General features: G+C 43.5%; 1 protein-coding gene across 2 annotated transcripts in view; it reads right to left on the bottom strand.

The window, feature by feature from the left end:
* Nucleotides 1-27,957, bottom strand: part of MYO3B (myosin IIIB) — a 299,815-nt gene that overhangs the window by 201,317 nt on the left and 70,541 nt on the right. For both annotated transcript variants that reach the window (XM_083626396.1, XM_083626397.1), the window contains one exon: nt 9,424-9,489. In XM_083626396.1, coding sequence (XP_083482522.1) covers nt 9,424-9,489 — 66 coding nt within the window. The remainder of the gene's footprint in view (nt 1-9,423; nt 9,490-27,957) is intronic.

Genomic DNA, 27,957 nt, shown 5'->3' with positions numbered 1-27,957 from the left:
TCTTCTTCTTTGTCCTGCAAACTGATCTGAATGAGCGCTCTGATTTTTCTTTTTTTTAAATGATATTTATTAGAATTTTTCAAAAATTACAGAGAAAGAAAAAAGAAGAAAACAACAACAATTTTTTTTTCAAAACATACATAACAATACATAAAAAAGAAAAAAAAACATAAAAGCCAATACAACAATAGCAATAAAAACACACATCCAATATTCCATATCTTTATCTTTCATTTACTTGTTTCATCGACCTCCTCACACCTCCCTTTTTGTATTCTAGTTTAGTTATTTATTTCAGCAAATTCTTTCCATTTTTCTCAATTTTTATTGAGTAGTTTGTCTTAACAGTCTAACCTATTAGTTAACTCAGCAAAACCTTTCCATCTTTCACTATATTCTGTCATTCAGTGTACCTTAGTTTATTTTAACCTTATCTTACCATAAAGTACCTTAAAGCTTAAAACTTAATATTTGTTTGTACATAATTCCTTATATCATTTCTACTAAAGCGAAATATTTTCATTCCAACATTTTTCCTAATACTCATTAATTTTACACTAATTCCCAAAATAAATTTTTAATAATTTTCTTCCAATCTTCCTCCAGCGTCTCTTCTTCCTGGTCTCGGGTTATGTCAGTCCTTACTGTCCATTCCATCTAGTCCATCAACCTGGTAATCTTATGTCCGAGGCTCTTAAGTCTTTTCCATGTCCCTTCTGCAGATCTTCTTCTTGTTTGTACTTGCCCTGTACCTTGTCTTTTGTTGATCTCTTTCTTAATTTCTTTCCTTTCTCATTGAGGAGTAGGTCTCGGGGATGTTCCAACTCGAAAATATCTCCGTCTCTCCTCAGCAGATCGGCCCATTCCCCACAGTCCCATTCCCCACAGTCAACAGTGTAATCCAGAAAATATTTAAAGGCATGTTTCAAAGCCCCTCCAAGCTTAAGGGCCCCCACAACTCCAGACCCACCCTGGCCCACTCCAAATTCAGCCTTCAACAACAACGGCTTATGCTCCTGTAGGGCCTCGGGCCTCTCCATTTGTGTTGCTTGAGGTTCAACAGCAGCTGGACTGATTGGGACTGATTTGGACATTAACGCAGTAATAAGAAGATGATCTGAATCCCCCTTTGGATCTTGAAGTATGGGTTCCCCCAACAAAATTTAAAAATTTGGCTTTGTAATTTGGAATTTATGTGATGTGATTTAATGTGATTGGCCAGTTAATAAAAATTATTTTTTTTTTAAAAAAAAAAGGAGGTTCAACAGCAGCCTCCTCCATTATCTTCTGCGTTTGCACTTGCTCTATCAAAACAGGTTCCTGGGTTGGCTCCTGAATGTTTTCTGTATAAATATTCACTGTTTGTCCAAAATTTTTGACTGCAGCAATCATCAAATCCATCTTCTCATGCATCTGCTCCAACAAAGTGCTTGTCTTGCAAAAAGCAAGCACCAAAACTTCTTCCAAACACATTTTTATTCAAGGTCACAGTCTGGTCCCATGATCCTAATCTCCACAGCTGTAAAGTCCCCAGATCGACTCAAGCAACAATTTAACAAGCTCCCTCTAGAGGAGACAATTTCTATTTGTATCCATCTTTTGAAAGCAGCTCCAACAAAAGAAAATTACTTTCATTTTTCGGATTTTTTGTTTCTTTTAAATGCAAAAGGCAACACTGGAATCAATTTGTTTCTCTTCTTTAATTATCTGTCAAAAGATGTTCCATTCACAGTCAATGAACTTCACCAAAAATCTCTGTCTCTGACACCCCGTTCCCAGGTTTGAGACGGTGGAAATTTATCATTCTTTACTCTCTCTCCTGCAGGCTTGAACAGTCAAAATTCCCCCTCTTTGCTCCTGCTTCCAAGAGGGGTTTAGATGGTTAAAACAGGAGGAATTTTAAACCTTTATGTACAACTTTCCAGACTTTAGCTTGTACAATTTTTGCTTCAGACTATTTACAAAAGTGGAAGGCGGATTTCCTGTTTAGAACCTTCCCGCTTGAGTGCCAAATTAAAATGTTTCTTAGCCCAATTTTCCGTTCTACTCACGGGTATTTGTTTAGAGTCCAATTGTCCACAGGATCGATTCAAAACACCGCGCCGCTCACCCCACGTCGCTTCGGATCCCCGAAAAAGGGGTTTTCCTTGCGTGTAGGGGGGCGCTCCTGGTGTCAGCCGAATCCCATGTTCCCAGGCTTCCTCCGCCTGGGATTTTTAGAGGGTCTCCGCCTTCGCCACGGCGGCAAGACCCGATTTTCGCGGAGCGGGTTCCTCTGGATCAGAGGAATTCCGCCATTGCCGATGGCGCTAACCCGGAAGTCCGAGCGCTCTGATTTTCATAACCAGACACTCTCCATCCAGCAAGCAAATGTTTTTCAAAAAAGAAAAAAAAGGTTCAGAAAATGACCAGGCAAGGAGCAGAAGAAGGTGGCACTTTACTGCTTTTTAAGGCATAACAAGAATGTGTCCACCAGTAAAACGAAAATCAGATAGGGGGGACTTGGGGAGGCCCACCTAACAATATTTAGAAAAAATAAGGATAAGACAAGAATCTGTTTCTATTGATTGTTTTCCTTGTTGTGTTTTTTATTTGTGTTATATAATGAATAAAAAAATTTGGGGGTGTGGAAAGAATGTGTCCACCAATCAAAAATTTTAAATTAAACTTACTAGTATAGAAAGTTCACAAAATGCCCTGGGCACAAAAGTAGAAGGTTGCATTATGTGAATGGTATGTGGTATCTATCAGTAGTGACATCACAGGCATTGCCCAATAAGTGCAGTCATACACTTTACTATAGCAATAAAAGCAAGTAGCTGGGGGCAAGTCTTATAATGACTTGCTGACAAAATATGAGGCTTCGGGTGCTGAAAAAATGCAATAACACACAGCAGAAGGGCTACTTTATGACAGAATGCCTACTTAGCTGTTGAATAAAACAGCTACAATGGTATTGTACTATATAAACTCTTTTGGAAAAGCCCTTGGTTCAGATTCCACAATGGGTGGTCTCAAATATGTATCTAATCCACTTGTTAAAAAATTGATGCTTTTGAATTATGGTGCTGGAGAAGACTCTTGAGAGTCCCATAGACTGCAAGAAGATCAAACCTCTCCATTCTGAAGGAAATCAGCCCTGAGTGCTCACTGGAAGGACAGATCGTGAAGCTGAGGCTCCAATACTTTGGCCACCTCATGAGAAGAGAAGACTCCTGGAAAAGACCCTGATGTTGGGAAAGATGGAGGGCCCAAGGAGAAGGGGACGACAGAGGACGAGATGGTTGAACAGTGTTCTCGAAGCTACCAGCATGAGTTTGACCAAACTGCGGGAGGCAGTGGAAGACAGGAGTGCCTGGTGTGCTCTGGTCCATGGGGTCACGAAGAGTCGGACACGACTAAATGACTAAACAACAACAAATCCACTTGTAGTTCAGTTGCAAGGATAGATGTGAACAGACACTGAAAATCTGTATAAGAATACTTGTAGTAGCAGCAGTCGTTAAAATTTAGGTTAAATATGTATCAAACATATGTTTTGAACAGTTGCAGCCTTTGTTTTTCAACCTGCCCATGAAATATGTCATAATCAGGAGGGTTTCGAGTCAATGTGAGATACCCTTTCCAGAGGCTGAATGATAATAAATTAGGATGCGCCTTCTTAATCTACTCCTCCACAGTAACACTTGATCAGGAAATGACCAATTCCAGTTACTTAAGCCTTTTATCTGTTCAGTTCTTCAAAGGGAGCAAACTTTTTAAAGAATTTTGAACTTCAAAGGGCTTGATGGCTAATTGCATGGCTCTGTTCTGCAAGGCTTCAGGGAGGCTTTCTTGAAAGTTTTGTTGTTTTGCAGAGAAGCCAAGACAGAATTCGAGGTGTAGCTTAAGCAAGCTAACCCTTTTCATTCCGTGGAATGAAATTAATTGAAATAAGTGAGAACTTGCTTTTGTCTGAGATTATCTGGATGAAAAAATATATGTAGTTTAGATAAATAAATAAAGTTAGAGCCTCTAAAACCTTCTTGCCTAAGGTAACACAATCAGATGTTTTGTATGTCACACTAAACCATGGTTTGGTAAGATTTTCATGAGCAGGAACAAACTGTGGCAAGAGTTGGATTCATTATTTCTCTCCTCTTCTTGCATCACTGGGTGAAAGATTTTGGCAGCTTCCCCCTTACTTTCTTCGACTCACATTTTATTGTGCCATCCAGATGTGAGATCCTGGTTTATAAAAAACATTCGGGCAGATTCAGAACAAGCCAGCTTCAAGCTGTCATTTCCGAAGCTGCTTTGGTAACCTAACCAGGGTTTGTTATAAACCACAGTTCCTGGTTTGTCACAACATGACAACCAAGTTTAAGGGAAAACAAATAAAAGCTTTCCTTTTTCCACCCTGCAGCTGTTTGGAAGGCAGTGTTGTAAACAAAAATTGCCCTTTTCCCTTATGGGGTATCCAAGAGCCATATAATAATAATAATAATAATAATTTATTATTTATACCCCGCCCATCTGGCTGGGCCTCCCCAGCCACTCTGGGCGGCTTCCATAAAAACCAAAAATACAGTAAAATATCACACGTTAAAAACTTCCCTGAACAGGGCTGCCTTAAGATGTCTTCTGAATGTCAGGTAGTTGTTTATCGCTTTGACATCTGCTGGGAGGGCGTTCCACAGGGCGGGCGCCACTACCGAGAAGGTCCTCTGCCTGGTTCCCTGTAGCTTTGCTTCTCGCAATGAGGGAACCGCCAGAAGGCCCTCGGCGCTGGACCTCAGCGTCCGGGAAGAATGATGGGGGTGGAGACGCTCCTTCAGGTATACTGGACCGAGGCCGTTTAGGGCTTTAAAGGTCAGCACCAACACTTTGAATTGTGCTCGGAAACGTATAGAGCCCTTACATTGGTTCCCTATTGGTATGAGAAGATAACAGAGGCCATATTGAGAATATTGAGAAGCAAAGCAGCTAGTAAGCTTGATATTTATTGAACTGTTGAAACAGGGTGCTCCCCTCACCCGCAGGAGAGGAGGAGGAACCCAGAAAAGTGGCGAGCAAGGCCTTATAAAGACTTTTGAAATTGCCACCCTGTAGATCAAGACCACCCCCAGAAACATCATACATACATCACAGAAGGGGTGTAACCTAAGACCACCCCCAGATACATCATACCTACATCACAGAAAAGGCGGTCTAAACAGAAATTTGAATGTTGTTTTTCTCCTGTCGTTGTTTATCTCCTGTCTAGCAGGTTACTTGATTGGATTGCCTGGGGAGCCTGGCCATTCTTTTGTAGTGATAAATACTTAGTTCCTGGGCCAGGTCACAGGCTCACATCCTATTCATATCTTAAATGTGCCCTTAAGACAGGATTTGTGAGGAAAGAGACAATGGGGAGGTTTCCCACTTTGACCTTGCAGAGAAAACATTTGCTCAGTTTAGGAGTCAAAATGGTTCCAGGTCGGTCTTCCTGTGCTGATCTATGTACGTGCTTGGTTGGTACGCTTATGAACATTACCATATATCTAAGACCTCAAAATTCCTATCACAGCGGTGATGGGAGAGGAGGGCGCATGCAGGATCGAGGCCTACAGCAACTCCTTTCTGCTCATGCACATCTCACTAAGCCATGGTTTAGCATGACATGTGAACTGGGCCAATATAAAAACTGGAACTGTTCACTGCACTCCTTATGTACCGGTATATATGTCATATGATACAATATGTATCAAGACAGAATGACCACATAACCATGAATGTACAGCTAAATGGAAACAAAATTTTTTTTTTCCTTCCAGTAGCACCATAAAGACCAACTAAGTTAGTTCTTGGTATGAGCTTTCTGAAGATATCTGAAGAAGTGTGCATGCACACGAAAGCTCATACCAAGAACTAACTTAGTTGGTCTTTAAGGTGCTACTGGAAGAAAATTTTTTTTTTTGTTTTGACTATGGCAGACCAACACGGCTACCTATCTGTAACTGGAGCTAAATGGAAGTAAATGTATCACGCTGTGGTTGCAAACTCCCCACTGCCTCAGAAACTCAACCCCCAAGCCTTTAATAGCTGAGTGATGAAAAGTAATTCAGTGGCGTTTTCTCCACACTGAGAAAAGGTAAATTTCTGCTTATTGTAAAAAAAAATTGTAAGGATTGGCAGCTGGCAGGCTGGGGGCTCAATCTTGCCTCCAGAGACTTCTTGTCTGGCCCCTGCTGTAGCACCCCAATCAAATCCTTGCCACCCCATTAGGCATGTCGGACATGCCCCTGTTCCCACTTTCCCCCAGTGTGTCCATGGCTACAGTTTTAAAATAATTGCTGACCAGGACTGTGTTCTCTAACTAAATATATAAAGAATCTACTGAACAACACCAATGTGTCAACAATAACAAGGCAATTCTGCACAAGCTAAAGAAAATTGGCATATGGAGCAGAACACTTGCTCTGAACGAGACCTTAAAAGGATTTGGTGATGGCAGCTAGAGGGGGAGAATGGCTGTATTAGCCATGAATTCAGAAATGCACTTGTCTGAAGACGAACGCTCCCTTCTATGTAGCTACATAAGTCTGGACCACAACTTGAACCAGATAAGCTTGTTATGCAAATTATAGTCAACATCAGGGAGGAGGTAGATAATGGAATTACTGAAAATTCAACCACTCGTCACAAGGGTGACGGGAACATCAGGCATGGTCCTAACATTTGGATAAAAGGAACAATGGACTTGTTACAATCATTTCTTTTAATTTATCAAAATGAAACTGTCACAAGCCAGGCACTGACAAATGCATAACTAAAGCATATAAATGAGTCATTTATCACTAATGGCTAAAGAGTTCGATGCTGTATAGCTTGATGCTTTTAATTTTTTTAAAAAAAATAAAATAAAAAATAACTTTTTAAGTGGGAATCAAACCCTCTGTATGGAATGACCCATAACTCAAATGGCAGTGGTCACCATATATTAAAAGCTGCTTTGGGACTTTGGGACAGCAAGGGAGTCAAAGGTGTGCTAAAGGAGGAAAAGGAGAGAGGAAAAAAAGCAAAACTGAATGGATTCTTTGCATCTGTCTTTACTGGAGGAGATGTAGGGCAGATCTTGGTGCTTCAACTAACTTTCTCAAGAAGGGAATCTGAAGAACCGACGCAAAGAGTGGTGATACGTGAGGAAGAGATTCTTGGGGTTATGAACCAACCAAAACCAAACAAACCACCAAGTCAGGGTGGTACAAAGCAGCAGCTGCTACCAGAGCACTCAGGGACTGTGGAATGAGAAGTGCATAACAGCCATGTGCGCTTCAATCCCAGGCGAGGCTGGGATCAAGGGTGCATGGCCGTTGCGTGCTTCTCAAACACCTTCACTGAGTGGCTCTACAACAGGGGTCAGCAAACTTTTTCAGCAGGGGGCCGGTCCACTGTCCCTCAGACCTTGTGGGGACCTGGACTATATATATATTTGGGGGGGGGAATGAACGAATTCCTATGCCCCACAAATAACCCAGAGATGCATTTGAAATAAAAGGACACATTCTACTCATGTAAAAACACGCTGATTCCCGGACTGTCTGCGGGCCGGATTGAGAAGGTGATTGGGCTGGATCAGGCCCCCGGGCCTTAGTTTGCCTACCCATGCTCTACAAGGAGTGTTTCTTTCTTCTTCTTTTTAAATTTTTTTTATTAACAATTTCAACATAACAAAACATCAAAACATATCATCTTCATTATTTTTCCCCCACCTCCCCAATGAACCCTCCCCCTCAAGACTTCCCTCAGCTCCTCTCTCTGATTTCTCAACACATGTTGTTCTCTGAATACTGTAAAATTGTACAAATCCTTATATTATCTATCTACTGTATTAACCATCAATAAATTTGTGTATGTTTATGCAAAACCTGCCAAGGAGTCCAGTTCATTTTGTTGTCTTTTTAGATCCTTTGTAAAAAGTTCCCATTCTTCTTTGAAGTCACAGTTGTCCTCTACAAGGAGCGTTTCTAAGGCGGGGTGCGAAGGGCAAATGAAGGGCCTTTGCTGCCGAAGCAACACCAGCTGCTAAAGCAACACCTCACAAAGTGGAGTAGGGCTGGCTCAGGGAGGGCAACATGAGTAGTCACCCTAGAAGCCCACCCCCCACCATGCTACAGTCCTGGTACAAAGCATGTCCTACATAATTCATGTATTTGAAGACATTTCAGGGAACACAGAGAACCAGTGTACAGTGGAACCTCGGAAGTCGAATGTAATCCGTTCCGGAAGGACGTTCGACTTCTGAAACCTTCGAATTCCTAGGCGCGGCTTCCGATTGGCTTACAGCTAGGCTTTTTGCAGATCGAAATCTGCATCGGACATTCGGGTTCCGAGGAATGCTAAAAAAAACCCCAGAACACTTACTTCCGGGTTTTCGACGTCCGGGAACTGAAACATTCAGGGACGGAGTGGTTCAGGAAGAAAAAGAAGAAGAGTTTGGATTTGATATCCCGCTTTATCACTCCCTGAAGGAGTCTCAAAGCGGCTAACAGTCTCCTTTCCCTTCCTCCCCCACAACAAACACTCTGTGAGGTGAGTGGGGCTGAGAGACTTCAGAGAAGTGTGACTAGCCCAAGGTCACCCAGCAGCTGCATGTGGAGGAGCGGAGACGCGAACCCGGTTCACCAGATTACGAGACTACCACTCTTAACCACTACAGCACACTGGCTCTCAGAACCAGTGGTTCCACTGTAATGTAATACAACGAAGTTGTGTGGGGTCTTTTGTGGCGCTGGCTGTATGCTCGACTTTATGCTCGACACCAGATTTGGGAGACTGAGCTGCAACGGTCACTTGAACTATTCCTCTCCTAAGGCCTTATGCTCCTGGTTCACAGACCGAGCAAGACAGAATCAGGAAGAGGTACCGTATTTTTTGCTCTATAAGACTCACCTTTTCCCTCCTAGAAAGTAAGGGGAAATGTGTGTGCGTCTTATGGAGCGAATGCAGGCTGTGCAGCTATCCCAGAAGCCAGAACAGCAAGAGGGATTGCTGCTTTCACTGCACAGCGATCCCTCTTGCTGTTCTGGCTTCTGAGATTCAGAATATTGTTTTTCTTGTTTTCCTCCTCCAAAAACTAGGTGCATCTTGTGGTCTAATGTGTCTTATAGAGCAAAAAATATGGTATATTAAGGTTAAGAACAACAACAAGAGGGTATTCAGACCTATACCTATCAATAGCCAGGAAACTAATTTCAAATGCAGATCACACCACGACCTCTGCGAAACTGTAAAGTTTTCAGCGAGACAAAAGTTGAGAAGGAATTATGCAATGTAAACAAAAGCTAAAAAGAGCTCTTGTTTGCAGGAAGGAAATTTCATTGCCAAAGGTTTGCCGCATATCATTTTGCGATAACGGCACACAAGGTTAAGCTGCTTAAAATGGAAAAGGGTTGTACTCACTGGGAAATGAAGTGGTTGAATCCTCTGGACCAATTTTCTGGCTGAAACAAAGTAGGAGGAGGGTTCCTGGAAAATACAAATGTTTTATAAGAACAAAACTAGATCAAATGAATTTTCCTACAGCATCTGGGGTTTGACCTGCTGTTTAAAAGCAGGGAGAACAAATAAATTATTCCATCCTTTTGCCACTGCTAAAGGAGGTGCAGGGACACATGCCTTGTCTTTCTAAAGTGAACAAGTTTAAGTACAGTGGTACCTTGGTTGTCAAACTTAATCTGTTCCAGGAGTCCGTTCGACTCCCAGAACCATTCAAAAAGCAAGGTGTGGCTTCTGTTTGGCTGCAGGAGCTTCCTGCATTCAACCGGACACCACGTTGGAAGTTCGGATTCCAAAGAACGTTCGCAAACCGGAACACTTACTTCTGGGTTTGTGGTTTTCGGGAGTTGATTTGTTCGGGAGCCAAGCCATTCGACAACCAAGGTACCACTGTAAATGTAAACAGGATGAATGATTGCAGTGAAGCATTGGAGTCAAAGATTCCCTTGGTCTGGCAAAGGATGCTTTTCAAGAGAAGACCTCCTTCCATGAGAGGAAAGCTCTTTCCATGGAAGCACAGGAACCTTTGGATCCTCAACCCTATGCAAAGTGGAAAGCAGCACACCTTACAGCAAACATACCCAAAAGCAAGTGACACAGCAACAGTAGGTTGTTAACAGACCATATAACACTGGTTCTGAAAGACCTACATTGGCTACCAGTACATTTCCGAGCACAATTCAAAGTGTGGGTGCTGACCTTGAAAGCCCTATATGGCCTCGGCCCAGTATACCTGAAGGAGCGTCTCCACCCCCATCGTTCAGTGCGGACACTGAGGTCCAGCTCCAAGGGCCTTCTGGCGGTTCCCTCACTGTGAGAAGTGAGGTTATAGAGAATCAGGCAGAGGGCCTTCTCAGTAGTGGCACCTGCCCTGTGAAACGCCCTCCCAATAGATGTCAAGGAAAAAAACAACTATCTGACTTTTAGAAGACATCTGAAAGCAGCCCTGTTTACGGAAGTTTGTAATGTTTGAAGTTTTATTCTGTTTTTAATGTTCTGTTGAAAGCCGCCCAGAGTGGCTGGGGAAACTCAGTCAGATGGGCAGGGTAGAAATAATATTATATTATTATTATTATTATTATTATTATTATTATTATTATTATTATTATTATTATTACTTCAGTGTCCCTGCTTGCAAGAACAGGACCGCTGATAAATATAACCCCCCACATTCAGTTCAGAGCAATAAATAGCAAGGTTTGAAAGCAAAAAGAGAGAGCAAGAATCAAAAAGGCAGCATAAACTGGAGCAAAGTTAACGAGCAAATGAGAGTTGGGTTTTACCATTTCTACACATCCCATGTGCACACGCACACACAATCAAAACAAATCAAGCCACAGTAAAGACATTATGGCTCCGTAATAAATGGCCCATTTTCATTCATCTGTATCTATTCAAAACCATTTCAGCTATCCTATTTCATTGCAGTTTGTCATGTTATCTGAGCTGAATGTGTTATTACTTTTCTCCTTTGGTATAACGCCAGCACAAAATGAGAAGGGAAAATCCAAAATACTTGCAGGATATGCATCATTTATCACATTTACTATTAGGGAAGTAATGTGATGGGTTATATTCAGTGACATTAATGCCTACTCCCATGTTCCATTAAATGCACTCCTACCACCAGCACCTGCATCACAGAACCAGCAGCAGTGCATACAAATCTCATCAGCAGAGGTTAATTCAGAAAACAGTGAACACAGGAAAACATCTACCTGCAATTTCTGTTTTAAAAAATCCACGTCAAGGTTAGCAGATTACTATTAAACAAGCGGGTGCTGATGAGGTCATGAATACACTGTACATTTAAAGCACATGACTTCCCCCAAAGACTCCTGGGGATTTCCCATACTATCTGATACCATTGGTCCATGCTTACTCCTGACAGGTCTCTCCAGTGTCTGGTTATGATGATTCTGGCTGCTGAGAACAGGTGGGTTATGAGCTCTTTGTGATGTGAGTGGGCATTATTGTCTTGGAAGGTGGAGACTCTCTGTTAACTCTACCAATCTCTAAGGCAGGCATCCCCAACCTGCGGCCCTCCAGATGTTCTGGCCTACAACTCCCATGATCCCTAGCTAACAGGACCAGTGGTCAGGGATGATGGGAATTGTAGTCCAAAACATCTGGAGGGCCGAAGGTTGGGGATGCCTGCTCTAAGGCAAAACCACCATATGAGATCCACACCCAAGCTAAAGGATGGAAGGAAGGAAATGTAACATGTGAGATCAACAAAGCCTACCTTTTCCTCTTCTCTACAGTGGTCTAGGACCCTTTGTTATGCCCCTCTGGATGTTTAGTGAACTAGAAACGTTTTAATCTATTGAGTTTTATGCGTTCTCTGTCATTGAACCTGCCTCCAATGTCACAGCTGGTAAAGCCAAATGGGTCATTTTTTATTTTATTTTTTAGCCATGAAGGCGAGCGCCATGGTTCAGTGGACACCATTTGTTCTTCCTTTTAAGCTGTGCACCTAATTACAGATCACAGCTAATAGATTTACAATGGGCAACAAAGGAAGAGGGAGGGAGTCACTGCATTGATCTTGAATACTTCTCTGATAGTGAGCTTTTGCACGGAGAGGGGTGTGGGGGAAATGGGACAAAGCTGGAGGGGGAAAATATTTGATAGGCAAAAAACATACACTGTTTATTTCTGCAATCAATACAGCAATATATTTCCGCCAAGAAAACAACCACAACAACCACCAAGCATGGACAGGTGTATTACTGGAGGCAGCTGCATTGTTTACAATGGGAGAATTACCGTATTTTCCGCTCTATAAGACGCACCAGACCACAAGACATACCTAGTTTTTGGAGGAGGCAAACAAGAAAAAAAAAATTCTGAATCTCAGAAGCCAGAACAACAAGAGGGATCGCTGCGCAGCGAAAGCAGCGATCCCTCTTGCTGTTCTGGCTTCTGTGATAGCTGCGCAGCCTGCATTCGCTCCATAAGACGCACACACATTTCCCCTTACTTTTTAGGAGGGGGAAAAGTGAGTCTTATAGAACAAAAAATACGGTAGTAGCTGAGCGTCAGGCCCAGGAGCTGACTCAGGCAGATAGAAGAGCCTATTGTGAATTTGCTTTGAGGAGTATGGAATGTGGTGGTCAGAGATATGGCCATATGCCAGCAGTTACTGGGTCTTAAAATACATCCCACTTGAACTTAAAGCTAGTGTACTAAATGAGCACCTTTAAAAAAAATGGTGGTGGTGGGGGGAGAGACTAATCATGTGTAATAACGAGACTTTACTACACACCTAATTGCTTGCATTAAGAAATGTAAATTCCTTAAATGGAATTTCATACTCCATATGTTCCCAGATAAAGCATACTGATGCAGAATAGTTAGTTGTTAATCTAAGGGGTCATGAACACATTTCATTTTTTTAATCTCTCGGTGGCTGCTGGCCAAGATTTCTAGCGCGATTGTAAGGGCATGAAAAAGCAAGCCGGATTTGGAATAGGAGCAAAAGCAGAAAGACGTTACGGATAACTATTTAGGATGTATATAGGATGTATCCTATGTCCTTTTAAAATGAGTTCCAGCACCAAGGGCCTTCTGGCAGTTCCCTCCCTGCGAGAAGTGAGGTTACAGGGAACCAGGCAGAGGGCCTTCTCGGTAGTGGCGCCTGCTCTGTGGAACATCCTCCCATCAGATGTCAAGGAAATAAACAACTAACCAACTTTTAGAAGACACCTGAAGGCAATCCTGTTTAGGAAAGTTTTTAATGTTTGAAGTTTTCTTCAGTTTTTAGTGTTCTGTTTGGAGCCGCCAAGAGTGGCTGGGGAAACCCAGTCAGATGGGCAGGGTATAAATATTATTATTATTATTATTATTATTATTATTATTATTATTATATATTTTATGGTTTTGTGTTCTGGTTTTGTTGTGCCTTGAGACCTCTGGGTATAGGGCGGTATATAAATTCAATAAATAATTATAATAATAACTAAAAAGCTATCTCTAAACAGCAGGTAGGACTAAGCGAAATTCTGCCAACCAAACAAACTGGGTAAGGGATTAAAGATCAAACAGGTGTAGTTCTCAGGTACAGAAATACGTGAATGGCTTATAATGCCCCAGTCCCATGTCTAACATAAGCATCATGGCCATCACCATTTTATCTGCAAGCCATTTTCCCATAGTTAAAAAAGTGATCAGGGTGGCTTGCAACATGAAAATGCAGTGGTACCTCAGGTTACATAGGCTTCAGGTTACAAACTCCGCTAACCCAGAAATACTGCTTCAGGTTAAGAACTTTGCTTCAGGATGAAAACAGAAATTGTGCTCCGGCGGCACGGCGGCAGTAGGAGGCCCCATTAGCTAAAGTGGTGCTTCAGGTTAAGAACAGTTTCAGGTTAAGTACGGACCTCCAGAACGAATTAAGTACTTAACCCGAGGTACCACTGTATTTCCATAATACAGGCAACAACTGATTAACATGCATCCGAAAGTCATGTATCCACGCACATGTCCACAGTGGTAAACACAGAAGTGGCTGAAAATGTCACAAAACACATCACGAAAGGGGCACAACAGGGGTGGGGGGAATGTATGAGAACCACATCTTTCCAATGAACTGAATGGGGAAGCCAAGCGGAGCTCCATGTATGAACTGAAATTCCCACATTCAGAAAGAAGCAAAGGATTTGGAAGGCTTTTTGTGCCTCCTTCTGGATGTACATTTTCACACTTCATTGTGTCCCCTGAGTGTTTTGGGCCAGCCTGGTATTAAACTGTCACAATCAATGGAGCTTCCCCAAACCCCTTGAGAGACATTTCCATAGTCTTTACAGGTCACACCACTGGGAAATCGTTATTTGCTTCATTTCATCCAATAATTTGTGGTTATACACACACAACCCAAAAAGGCTCCCTTGGCCTCAGACAGCAAATACGCAAAGGTGAAACCGATGACACGCTTTGCACCGATCTCTTTGCAATAAAAAGCAGAGGCTCTTCCAGTTGCCAGGACTAGAAGACTTTCAATCATCAGTGTCGCCTACAGATGTTTCAAGTAAATCATATGCCGTTATTTCAGGAAAGGATAGCTGTCTCCTGGTGAGATGGGTAAATGAAAAGAAAAATGACTGACCTTCCAAAAGTGGAAGTCAGGTGTGTCTTTTTTTAAAGTTATTTTTATTGTCCATTAGCAGATTTTTCATTCACAACAGAAAGCGGCATTCTACTTATCTCCTTCTGTACAGGAAATGGAAGCCTCTGGGGATACAGAAATTTATTAGATTTGTTTTAGGTTAAGTGGATGGTTTATGCATGGATACCACTGGTTTTACAAATATATATTTGAATTCTTTTATACATTGAATGCGTATGTGGTTACATTCACATAATTATAAAACATATTTGTTATCCCAGGGGGCTGCTTCTTGTTCTTATTATTCATACTCCTGATTCAGAAACAAAATTAATTGGACTTTTGTTTACTTTCTCCTTTCCTGAAATGAATGGGAATGGCTATTTGCTGGGCACAGTGAATCATAAGCTTTCATTGTTTCGTCTCTTACAACCACCACCACCCTCCTCTATGCATTTTTTTTAAAAAAACCAGGTAAGTATTTTCAATTCTGTCAATGGTTCTGACAACTGGAACATCTAGGGAAAAAAGAGGGTGATTGTGGTGTGGTGAGGGCGACAACTCAAGATGCTAAAACAAATGTTTAATCAGGAATGTCTGGCCGCTCTCCAGGACCGAGTAGTTTTCTTGCCACACTGATGAGCTATTTCAACAAATAATTCAGTCGCAAAATTATGCAGAAAACATCCGACATTTCGGGAAGCCATTTACAAATCACTGCATGAATTCGTTAAAACACACACACACAGAGAGAGACAGCAGTGTGTTTTGATAGCCAAACACAGACATTTGAAGTAAAATTGAAGTTGCAGGTCATAAGTCTCTTCTAAATTCAGAAGAAGGTATGTGTTGCAATTAGAATATCACATTAGGAGGAAGGGGAAATCATAATCTTTAAGTAACCCGGTTAAGGCTGCAATCCATGTTTACCAGCAAGGAGTATAACCCATTGGACACAGTGGGATTTAATTCAAATTCAATGATTGGGACCACCCTGACTGGCTGCAATCCTATGCACACTTTGCTAGGAATGAGCAAGACTGAACATAATGGGGGGTTATATTCTTCTGAGTAAACATGCATAGGATTAAGCAAGCCATTAAATTATAAAATCAACACAATATGGAGCTACTTGGTGTATGACGGGAAAGTATTCTGCTTGGAAACATCTGGAGTGGCTTTCACATTTTTCCTCCTAATCCATGGGCCACTGGATTCAGGAAGATTTTGGCAGCTGCAAGGTCTTTTGCAGAATCTGTCATTTATTCCTGTCAATTTCTTCTCAGTTTTGGTTTCTAGCTAAGGTCAGACGGGGTGGGGTAGTCGGGGAGTGGGGTATGTTTGTGTAGGTGTGTGTGGAGAAGCTCATTTCACAAACGCAGGTGAATAAACCCAGTTAGGGGTCAAGCTTCATAACACATATTTAACCTGCTTAACTTTATGGTTTCCCCACAAGCCATTCTGCTTTTTCAAGGAGTTGAGAGGCAATGGGGATTAAAAGCTGTCTGTGGCAGCAAGGAAGGAACCTGAATGACTGCTTGCTTATCATCAATGCGTGTCTTTGTTGCAAATTAATATGTTGCTCTTTTATCCTTTTGTTAGTATCAGCAGGCATGCAAAATACAAGCATTTGCCAAATGGCAAAGAAAGACAAATGAGTTGGGTGTGTTTCTGTGTCCAACTAAAATACATAGTCGTCCAGACAATGCAATTTTACAGTTAGAATATTGCCATTTCTATTGTAGAATAATGTATGTGGGCTTTTCTTTTCTTTGTTTAGTGTGAGGAATGACCTTCAGGGACAGCACTTGGCATGCATGATATAATAATAATAATAATAATAATAATAATAATAATTTATTACATACCCCGCTCATCTGTCTGGGCCTTCCCAGCCACTCTGGGCAAACAAACAATAAAATATCAAACATTAAAAACTTCCCTAAACAGGGCTGCCTTCAGATGTCTTCTAAAGTCAGATTTGTTTCCTTTACATCTGATGGGACGGCGTTCCACAGGGTGGGCACCACTACCAAGAAGGCCCTCTGCCTGGTTCCCTGTAACTTTGCTTCTCGCACTGACGGAACTGCCAGAAGGCCCTTAGAGTTGGATCTCAGTGTCTGGGCTGAACGATGGGAGTGGAGACGCTCCTTCAGGTATACTTGGCCAAGGCCGTTTAGGGCTTTAAACGTACTGGGAGCCAATGTAGGTCTTTCAGGACCGGTGTTATATGGTCTCGGCAAGCCATGCATAGGATCAACACATCTGAGACAGCATAAAATCGTAGAGTTGGAAAGGACCCAGAGGATCCTCTAGTCCAGCCTTTCTCAACCTGTGGGTCCCCAGATGTTGTTGGACTACAACTCCCATCTACCCTAGCTAGCAAGGCCAGAGCTCAGGGATGATGGGAGTTGTAGTCCAACAACATCTGGGGACCCACAGGTTGAGAACCGCTGCTCTAGTCCAACCCAATGCAATGCAGCTGTCCTAAATGGGGATCAAACCTATGACCTTTGTATTATCAGCACCATGTTCCAACCGACTGAGCTATCCAGTGGTATATGATGTATGGAACATACATAAGCTAGGAAGGCACAGTACAATGGTGTGATCCCATGGGAAGGATGCACATTGCACACTCCTCCCTTGTGAGCTGTGGCTTCCAATTTGGTGGAATTATGCAGGAACCAGATGTACTGCAGTGGGCTCTGCGATAACATCAGGATGAGCCTGAAGGCGGCCAGGTGGCCAAGTGGCCATGTGGCCATGTGTGTCTTTTAGCACCCATGTAGCAAATATGCCATAGGGATGTGGGTGGCGCTGTGGGTTAAACCACAGAGCCTAGGACTTGCCGATCAGAAGGTCGGCGGTTCGAATCCCTGTGGTGGGGTGAGCTCCCGTTGCTCAGTCCCAGCTCCTGCCAACCTAGCAGTTCGAAAGCACGTCAAAGTGCAAGTAGATAGATAGGTACCGCTCCGGCAGGAAGGTAAACGGCGTTCCCATGCGCTGCTCTGGTTCGCCAGAAGCGGCTTAGTCATGCTGGCCACATGACCCGGAAGCTGTATGCCAGCTCCCTCGGCCAATAAAGCGAGGCGAGCGCCACAACCCCAGAGTCGGTCACGACTGGACCTAATGGTCAGGGGTCACCTTTACCTTTACCCCTAGCAATTACGCCAGCTTGGACACATTGGACCTGAAAGCTACAGGATTCCTATTCATTGCCTCAAAACCAAGTAGGGACTTGCCTGTTTGAATGAAACATCCCAGATCAAATGCCACTTGCATTAAAAACAACCTGATATCCCTTCACATGCAATGCCTTTTGAGGGAGAGTCATTGCACTCGCATTGGCGGCCAAGTCACTGTACTGAGCAATCCAATCAATGGGCCAGGTTAGAGTGCTGTTTTAGCAGTCTCTTTAGCCATATGGTTTATAACAGGGGTAGGCAACCTAAGGCCCGTGGGCCGGATGCGGCCCAATCGCCTTCTCAATCTGGCCTACGGGCGGTCCGGGAATCAGCGTGTTTTTACAGGAGTAGAATGTGTGCTTTTAGTTAAAATGCATTTCTGGGTTATTTGTGGGGCATAGGAATTCGTTCAGTCCCCCCCCCCCAATATAGTCTGGCCCGCCACATGGTCAGAGGGATGGTGGACCGGCCCACAGCTGAAAAAGGTTGCTGACCCCTGGTTTATAACCCTCTCCCTACTCCAAGACACTCTCCAGCACTGCAAGCGGAAAAACTGGCTCTGGTTACCTTGGTGATAAACCAAAGCTAAAAATTACACATAATTGTTGCTGATGTCACCGCTCTCTTACTGTTTCCAAGGCTACAAAGTACCTCAATTAATTGTGATGTTTCATTCCATTTCTCCTCTGTACTTGGAAGCCTTTCCCCTCTTTTGCTCGGGCAAATTGTTTAGAAGAGGAGGTAATCTATCTAGGCCTTAGCTAATAAGGCATTCATAGCCTCTCAACCATCTTTGGTAATGATGGGGATTTATAAATTGAAAGCAGGGCTTCCTAAATTCTATAGAGCAATTTGATTCCCAGATTACCCCATTCTGTCTCCTACCCTGCAGAAAGAGAAAATCACCACACCGGAGTCCTAAGAATCTGTTTTCATAAGCAGCTTGGTTTTTTATATGTTTACAGAAGTATAATATAAGCTAGCAGCTAAGGAAACTGCTTTCATTGATGAAAGCAAAATATGGCATATATAAAAGTGTGTGTGGGGGGGTATTAGTCCATGTAGTTCATGAAAGCTTTATGCCAGGGGTCAGCAAACTTTTTCAGCAGGGGGCCGGTTCACTGTCCCTCAGACCTTGTGGGGGGACGGATTATATTTTCAAAATAAAAATGAATTCCTATGCCCCACAAATCACCCAGAGATGCATGTTAAATAAAAGCACACATTCTACTCATGTAAAAACACCAGGCAGGCCCCACAAATAACCCAGAGATGTGTTTTAAATAAAAGGACACATTCTACTCATGTAAAAACATGCTGATTCCTGGACCGGCCACGGGCCAGATTGAGAAGGCGATTGGGCCGGATCCGGCCCCCGGCCCTTAGTTTGCCTACCCATGCTTTATGCCATAATAAAACTTTCACTTAAAAGCATTCAGCCTTAGATATCGACCTGGGACCCAGGAAGACCCCTGCTGAAAGGAAGGCATCAGCTCACATTGGGGTTTTTTTCTATTAAATGGAATCTGGTTGGGAATTTCAGGAGGTCAGAAGGTTAGCATATTGGCAGCCTGGCTATTCTCCTTCTACTTACTGCAGCTGCTTCATGGTAATTTATGGGGTTCAGAAAAGCTCTAGGGTGCACTAATATCTTACGCGACAGTAAAGAAATGCATTTACCACCATCGCTACAGGTTCTTCAGCCTGTGTCTGAAAAGGAACTGTGCCACTGAGTGAGGATGTAAATAAGTTAGCTGAGCCCCAATTTTACATCTTCAGCTCCAGAATGCAACATGCTACTGCTGGGCAAGCTAACTCGAATTAATTGTTTTTGTAATTCCTTCCTTGCCCATGTAGAAGAAGAAGAAGAATAGTTTGGATTTGATATCCCACTTTATCACTACCCGAAGGAGTCTCAAAGCGGCTAACATTCTCCTTTCCCTTCCTCCCCCACAACAAACACTCTGTGAGGTGACTGGGGCTGATAGACTTCAGAGAAGCGTGACTAGCCCAAGGTCACCCAGCAGCTGCATGTGGAGGAGCAGGGAAGCGAACCTGGTTCACCAGATTACGAGACTACCACTCCTAACCACTACACCACACTGACTCATGTACCTGATGGAGTCATTGATTCCCAAGGGGAAAGCAAATTCTCTCCCCCCCACCTTCTGTTCCTGCAAAAATGTCCCCAGACTAGAGGGATATCTCCTGCCCCCTAGCGGCATGGCCTGTAAATCTAACAGGGTCACAAATGCATAGGCAGGCTAGCTTGGTGGGGAATAATTAGTGGCTGTCCACCCTCCACCTCTTAGGTGGTTGGCTGTGTCCTTCATCACTTGGCTGCACTCAGACTGCAAGAGCCTGACCTTGTCAGCACGGAGTGTTCCACCGGAGCAAAACAAAATTGCAGTTACCGTATCCTAGCAGCTTGTGCTCATTTATGTAACAGCTTCTGAAGAGTGGTAATTTATGTAGGAACTGAGTGTCCCAAACAGGGTGTGAGAGTCTACAAGGCAGGAGAATAGCTACATATAGATTCATACAGCAAGGCCAGAGGGCAGTTGCCCACCTTTCCCAATGGATAAAGGTGTAAATCAGTGAATTCTGCACTATATCTCCATCAATACCACAGAGCCTAGGACTTGCCGATCAGAAGGTCGGCAGTTCAAATCCCCGTGACAGGGTGAGCTCCTGTTGCTGGGTCCCAGCTCCTGCCCACCTAGCAGTTTGAAAGCATGTCAAAGTGCAAGTAGATACCATATTTTTTGCTTTATAAGACTCACTTTTCCCCTCCTAAAAATTAAGGGGAAATGTGTGTGCGTCTTATGGAGCAAATGCAGGCTGCGCAGCTATCCCAGAAGCCAGAACAGCAAGAGGGATTGCTGCTTTCACTGCGCAGCAATCCCTCTTGCTGTTCTGGCTTCTGAGATTCAGAATATTTTTTTTCTTGTTTTCCTCCTCCAAAAGCTAGGTGCGTCTTGTGGTCTGGTGCGTCTTATAGAGCGAAAAATACGGTAAATAGGTACCGCTCTGGCAGGAAGGTAAACACCATTTCCGTGTGCTGCTCTGGTTCGCCAGAAGCGGCTTAGTCATGCTGGCCACATGACCCAGAAAAACTTTCTGCAGACAAACATCAGCTCCCTCGGCCAGTAAAGCGAGATGAGTGCAGCAACCCCAGAGTTGTCTCGACTGGATTTAACTGTCAGGGGTCCTTTACCTTTACCTTTTTACTTACATCATCGTCGAGTCACTTTCTGGCTTTGCTTTACACAATTCAGCAGAAAAGAATATATTTACTAAAAAAGTATGTTTAGAAGCAAACGTTGGATACAAAGATACGCTTTGAGCTCGTAAATAAATAAATAAACATTGCTGGGTGGAACAAAATTGTGAAAATTGTTTATTCTAGGCATCACAGGCACCAACTCTAAGGGGCCCAGACCCCATTGGCACCCCAAAAAATATTCCACCCCCCTCGATAGACCACGCCAAGCCACCCCAGCCTCCTTCTTTGCCACCACTGTGTGAGAGTACAGCTAAGGTGCCTAATCACCCACATGCCTCCCTCTCTCCTGGGGTGCCCTTCCTTCTCTTCTCCCCTCAGGCGGCCTTGGCTTGCACCCGGCATCCGACGAGCCCCTTGCCACAAAGGGGACTTGGCCACCACCTGCTGGTTTCCAGGCGGGGAGAGGAGGGGCTGGTGTGTGGACTGGGCCTACTGCTGACCCCAGTAACTGCCCAGATCAGCCTCTCGGCACCAGCCCCAGCCCAGACAGCTGAAATGTGCATAGCCCAATTTGGAAATATGAATTCAGATTTCTCCTCACGCTTATCTCTAATACGTGGCTAGCATGATGGGCACAAGAATTCTTCTGCTGGGGTTTAAAGGCTAGGGAAGATCTCAGATTCTGCCTCCAATCTCTCTCCCCCATGCCAAACCTTTACAGTGGTACCTTGGGTTAGACGCTTCAGGTTACAGACTCCGCTAACCCAGAAATAGTACCTCAGGTTAAGAACTTTGCTTCAGGATGAGAACAGAAATCATGCAGTGGCGGTGGTGGGAGGCCCCATTAGCTAAAGTGGTACCTCAGGTTAAGAACAGTTTCAGGTTAAGAACAGACCTCCAGAACGAATTAAGTTCTTAACCCGAGGTACCACTGTATCTCTAAACACATTGCAAAATTCATTATTGCAAATAGATCCATCTACCTAGTTAAGATTGTCAGAGGCAAGTATCAGGAGTTTGCCACTCTCAAACTCCACACACACTGAATTCACTCAGGGTTGGAATGCACTGTAGGGATGCTGTTTTCCCCCATGGGGCTTGAACTGGGTGTTCTGCAGATGCACCCCTCCCTTATTTTCCATGCCACTGGGCTTGCTAACCAGAGAAAAGAAGTCCAGAGAGTTCAAGGCAGAACACAGACAGCATACACTAGAATTGTCATGAAGCTGGAAGTCACGTGACCCAAGAGAACCAATCTCACCGTTGCTAAACCCACAGCACTCTCCAAGTCTGGGCAATTTGTTGACAAGATTAACCAGTTGACTTCCCCAGTGCACTTAAAGCTTATTTAGCAGCAAACCCAGAAAGCAGGCAATGCCCTGGGCTCTGCTGCACACAAAAACGGAACTGTCTGCGTTCCTTATTCTATTTGTTCATGCACTAATTCAATTTTGTTTGGTCTCCATACACAGTTGGTCTGAGACCTACAATGCTTGTTGTTCTGTCAAGTCCGTACACAACAACCAGGGCGCAATCCTTTTAATTATATTCATCAAAAAGAAGGGCAGAAGTTACATGAATGAGGCTGGCTTGCGTAACTGATCGTGAGAATGAAACCTAGTATTTAAAGCAAATGCTAAAGTTTGATTTCTCTCTCCCCCCCCCTCCCCCAATAAACACACACATTCCATGTCATCAAAATAGATTTTGGGGCCTAGCTCATAAATCTCCCAAACAGGGACCTCCATTGCCTAAAGGTAAAGATAAATCATACTGAGAAGACACTCAACCATGAAATGATTCTGTTAACATGTCATCTGTCTAGAATATATTTTCAAATCTTCAATAGAAGGGTCTAAATTATGAAGGTGGTCAGATCTAGCAAATTTGACAATTGGGGATTTGATATTTTTAACCTCATCCATCTCTGTGTGTATGCCTGCACATATAAACACCTCTCAGTGTATGCTTGCACATATAAGCAAATGATTATCCAATGCTGAACTGACCATTTAAAAGAAAAATAGGGTTAATAAATTCTTCAGTGTTTATCTTGTGCAAAGCATTACATCAGGGAGATAAATATATTTTTCAGCTGGGATATGCTTGTGAAATTTTTAGGGGAAGGGTTAATGACTGAGGTATACAAAAATGATGGAATGAATAAAAACAACACTATGTTGCAGTAGAAAAGGCATAGAGCGTCTAATGTACAACAGCTTCATAATTAGATGTATTGGTGTTATGAATAAAACTTAATTGTTTCTGACAATGAGTGGAAGGAAAAAGTGAACTGGTCTTTGGTCAGAAGAAAGGATTAGTTGCTCAGAGCACCAAATCACATTTTAAAATCGATACAGCCACAAAGATGCATAGTTGCCATAAAAACCATCAAGACCTTGCACTCTGCTTGAAACTGATGCTACAGAACTGAAGCTGAGCTTAAGACCTCTGCCTTCTGTTTGGTGTTACTGCCATCTTTGATTTATTAGAACAGCCTTTGCCAACCTGGGGCTCTCCAGATGTTGGTGCATGCTGGCTGACTGGGGCTGGTGGAAGTTGCAGTCCACAACATCTAGAGGTCATCAGGTTGACCTAGGCATGGATGGGGGGGGGGATCTGCAACATAGTTGCTGAAAGGAGCACAGGCAACAGAACAGCCACAGCTTTCCCTCCAACTGCCATTTTATTTATTTATTTATTTATTTATTTATTTATTTATTTATTTCCCGCCCATCTGGCTGGGTTTCCCCAGCCACTCTGGGCAGCTCCCAACAGAACATTAAAAACACAGTAAAAGATCAAACATTAAAAACTTCCCTAAACAGGGCTGCTTTCAGATGTCTTCCAGAAGTCAGATTGTTGTTTATTTCCTTGACATCTGATGGGCGGGCGCCACTACCCAGAAGGCCCTCTGCCTGGTTCCCCGTAACCTCACTTCTCACAGGTAGGGAACCACCAGAAGGCCCTCTGAGCTGGACCTCAATTTACATGGGGCAGCCAATGATGTTCTGAATAGCTGGCATCTGTCTGTCTCAAGAGACAAATGAGTGCACTTCCAGGGGCGAAGTCAAACCGCTGTGTTAACCGCACCAAAGTGACCTCCCCAAGGTGCAATCCTGGGCAATGTGTATGAAGGTCCTGGACTGCCCGGACGACAAGACCCCCATCTTGGCCTTGCTGATGTGATCCACAGAAAAGGAAAGCAAAACATGGAGGCATACAAATCACCATCCAACCATTTTAGGGATTCTGCTCTAGATTTGTGTAGGGTTTACTCCATAGCATTTTCTGCTCCCGAAGAGGCAGCTGAAGTTTAGGATCAGAGTTTTTCTTCTCCTAGATAGGCTACCCTCCCAGGTGGACAAGCCCCATCTGCCCCTCACCTTCCCTCTACAAACAAGAGCAAAAACCTCCATCTTGACAGGAAAAGCCCAACCCTTCAGCTGTCCAGATTTTAAAGAAACATCTGGGTTTGTGTGCGTGCTGTTGACACCGCACATGTGTAAGGTAACTAAAGCTGGAGCCCATGGATGGCTGGTTTGAGTAATTATGTAATTTTTTTTTTGTTCATCTGGTGTGATTTTTACACACAAATGCAACGGGGCAGAACAATTTGCATCTCTTTTGGCGGAATGGGATTCAATGCCATCTTCTCGAGGACACATACTAGAAGGTGTAAATATAACATTTGCGATGACCCAAAGCTTACCGTAAGGGACGTGGGTGGCGCTGTGGGTTAAACCACAGAGCCTAGGACTTGCCGATCAGAAGGTCGGTGGTTTGAATCCCTGCGACGGGGTGAGCTCCCGTTGCTCGGTCCCTGCTCCTGCCCACCTAGCAGTTCGAAAGCATGTCAAAGTGCAAATAGATAAATAGGTACCACTCCGGTGGGAAGGTAAACGGCGTTTCTGTGTGCTGCTCTGGTTCACCAGAAGTGGCTTAGTCATGCTGGCCACATGACCCAGAAGCTGTACGCCGGCTCCCTCAGCCAATAAGGCGAGTTGCGCGCCACAACCCCAGAGTCGGTCACGACTGGACCTAATGGTCAGGGGTCCCTTTACCTTTTAAAGCTTACTGTGGGATACACAGTTCCAGTTCCTTATTATTTTCTACATATTATGGTGATTATTGGAATGGGAGCACCATGCCTGACAGTGTGTTTCACCCAAACAAAGCACTGGGCAGGACACAAGCTATCTGTAGTATGAAACCAATGCTCTGTCTACTGATAAGGCTTTCTCCCTCTCCTACTGAGCTCATTGCAATTTTCTTATTTAGGAATATAAGGAATTTTTCACTGACATATGTAAACATACTGCTGATACGATTAGTCGTGGGTCAGTTTTTGGAGGTGCAGCAGTTTATGCAGTTTCCATTTACACAGAACTGTTCATTAGATCTGTGTCATGTCACGAAGAACTCTGCGTAGCTCCAAAGTATGCTGTGCCCACTAACATTGATCCAGGCCTACGCTCAAGCCTGTGGTTTATCATGATGGGAAGGAGCCTATACAAACCTTGGAGTCATGCATTCCCCCACCCTCATTCCCTATAAACCCACCAAGCTTTACCCCTGAACCACACCAGATTTCATCCTGAACAGCCTTAAAGTAAGTACTCACGCCCAGGACTGTCCCTATTTTCACCTGGCTAAGATCATATCCTCCAGAAATTGCTAGAAGTGTGCAAAATATAAATCAGCAACAGCTACTACCATAAGGCAATAGAGGTGAAATAATTTCTAGGTTGCTGAAAACCATGGTTCTCTGGCCCTTGGCTTGTGATTGGCATTTACAGCCCCTCAATTAGAAGGCAGATCAGTCCAGTCAGCTAAAACGACCGTACAGAATTAATGAAGTCAAAATAATAGGAAAAGAGAATGCTTCGCAAAAATGAGTCAGGTACAGCAAATCAATACTTCATATTGTTGCCTGTCCTGATTCTGAACTCAGCTGCCTCCCTCTATTTCCAGACAAAATGATGCCCAACTCTATACTATGTTACTGTCATTAATGCAGCCTCTTCAGCTGCAGATTTCAGAACTAGCCTCATTTCTCTAGCCTCATTTCTATGTAAATATATTTTAGCAAAACAATTAGCACTTTTAAGAAATCAAGAGGTGGTGGCGTTTTGTTGGGGGGGAAGGAACTATTCTAAGGGAACAGGAGAAGTTATATCGAGGGGGACACAAAGCTGAACCCTAGATCTACCTCCAGTCAAAGAAATTTGTGAGCAAAAGGCCTGGACAGAAATCACAAAGAAATGTTTATGCTCATGCTATATAATAATAATAATAATAATAATAATAATAATAATAATAATAATAATGGCCCCTCTCGTAGCCAGGCTATAATGGAGAACAGCCTTTACCAAAGGTGTCATGGGCTTGGAGACACTCGAACTCAGGACGAAAGGGAGAAACGAGCTAACAGGAAGGCACATTTGGCAAACCCTCACCATGATCAACCCCTGCCCGGAAACCTATGTCCCCATTGTGGAAGGATGTGTGGATCCGGAATTGGCCTCCACAGTCACTTACTGTTAAAACCGTGCTCATGGAAGACAATCTTACTCGGCTACGAGTGACCGCCAAAGAAGAAGAAGACCGTTGGGATATGTTGTGAGTATTTTCAAACAAAGAAAAAAACCATTCCCAAGGCATTTGTTTTTGAAATAAATTGATGTCCTGGAAATAAGTATCCCAGAAGACTTCTGTTTAAATAGTGTGAAGGTGTTTTGTTTAAATGTGTGGAGGTGTTCAGATGCTACAACAACTGAAGCCCAAAGATCTGGAGGCATGGAGCCGACAGCTGGTTTGGAATCTTACTTGGCTACGAGTGATCGCCAAAGAAGAAGAAAGGAGAATGGAGGCCCAGCATGTTCCAAGTGGGAGCTATCAGTGAAATTTGGACAGAAAGACTAGTCAGCAGAGGGAGACCAAATTCCTTCCCTCCTGAAGCCCCCCAAGATATCCAGCTCCATGGAAGCTTCAGGAAGCTGCCCCCGTTCAATATCCCAGTTGTATCCCTTTGAGGGCAGTAGATATTCTCTGAGCAGCTTAACATTCCTGAAGTCAGAGTCAGGATATTGTGAGGGAGCGGGGCCTACATTAAAATTCTCTCATCGTGGCACCCTTTCCCTCTTCCCTGATATGGTGGGCAAGGCGCTACAAAGCAAGAATATGCTCTGCGTGTTTTACTTGGAGACATATATAGACTATTGTACTGGTGGATGAAAATATGGCATCTGAAGGTTGCTAGGCAACTGCCAATACCTTCACCTGCAATTTCCTAATAATCCACTGGGGGCAGCAGGTGAAGGCACTGATGTTGTTGCTTCATTCCCCAACTCTTTGCCTGCCCTTCTTACAGAACCAGCCTGGTAATACTATGCAGAGATTGGGGGATATCTGGCTAGACAAGTGAGACACAGTAATTTTTCTCAGGGTAGAGGCATCTGTTCTGGAAGCTGCGATGCCTCTGGCTACTAGAGGAGCCTACCTTGAAGTCAGCGATCTTTGGAGAACCCAGGGGAAAACATAATGTTTGTATTTAGCGTTTTTAATTTTAGCCATAAGTCTCTCCAAAGAACATTGTGGAAATGTGGTCCTTTGACAATTAATGCCTAGTCAACATGCCTGAGCCACGTCCTGGAGTTATCATGTCTTTTCATGGATGCTCTTTATTATGATGCTACTGATGGTTATTTATTCCGTTTCTAAATGGCCCTTCATCACTTAAGGTAAAGGTAAAGGTAAAGGACCCCTGGACGGTTAAGTCCAGTCAAAGGCAACTATGGGGTTGCGGTGCTCATCTCACTTTCAGGCCAAGGGAGCCAGCGTTTGTCCACAAACAGCTTTCCAAGTCATGTGGCCAGCATGACTAAACCACTTCTGGTGCAACAGGACACCGTGAT

Source organism: Podarcis filfolensis (assembly GCF_964270895.1).
Source record: "Podarcis filfolensis genome assembly, chromosome: 1".
In the NCBI taxonomy this organism is placed as follows: Eukaryota; Metazoa; Chordata; class Lepidosauria; order Squamata; family Lacertidae; genus Podarcis; species Podarcis filfolensis.
The sequence above is the reverse complement of the archived record's forward strand: the minus strand, read 5'-3'. Positions and strand labels throughout refer to the sequence as shown.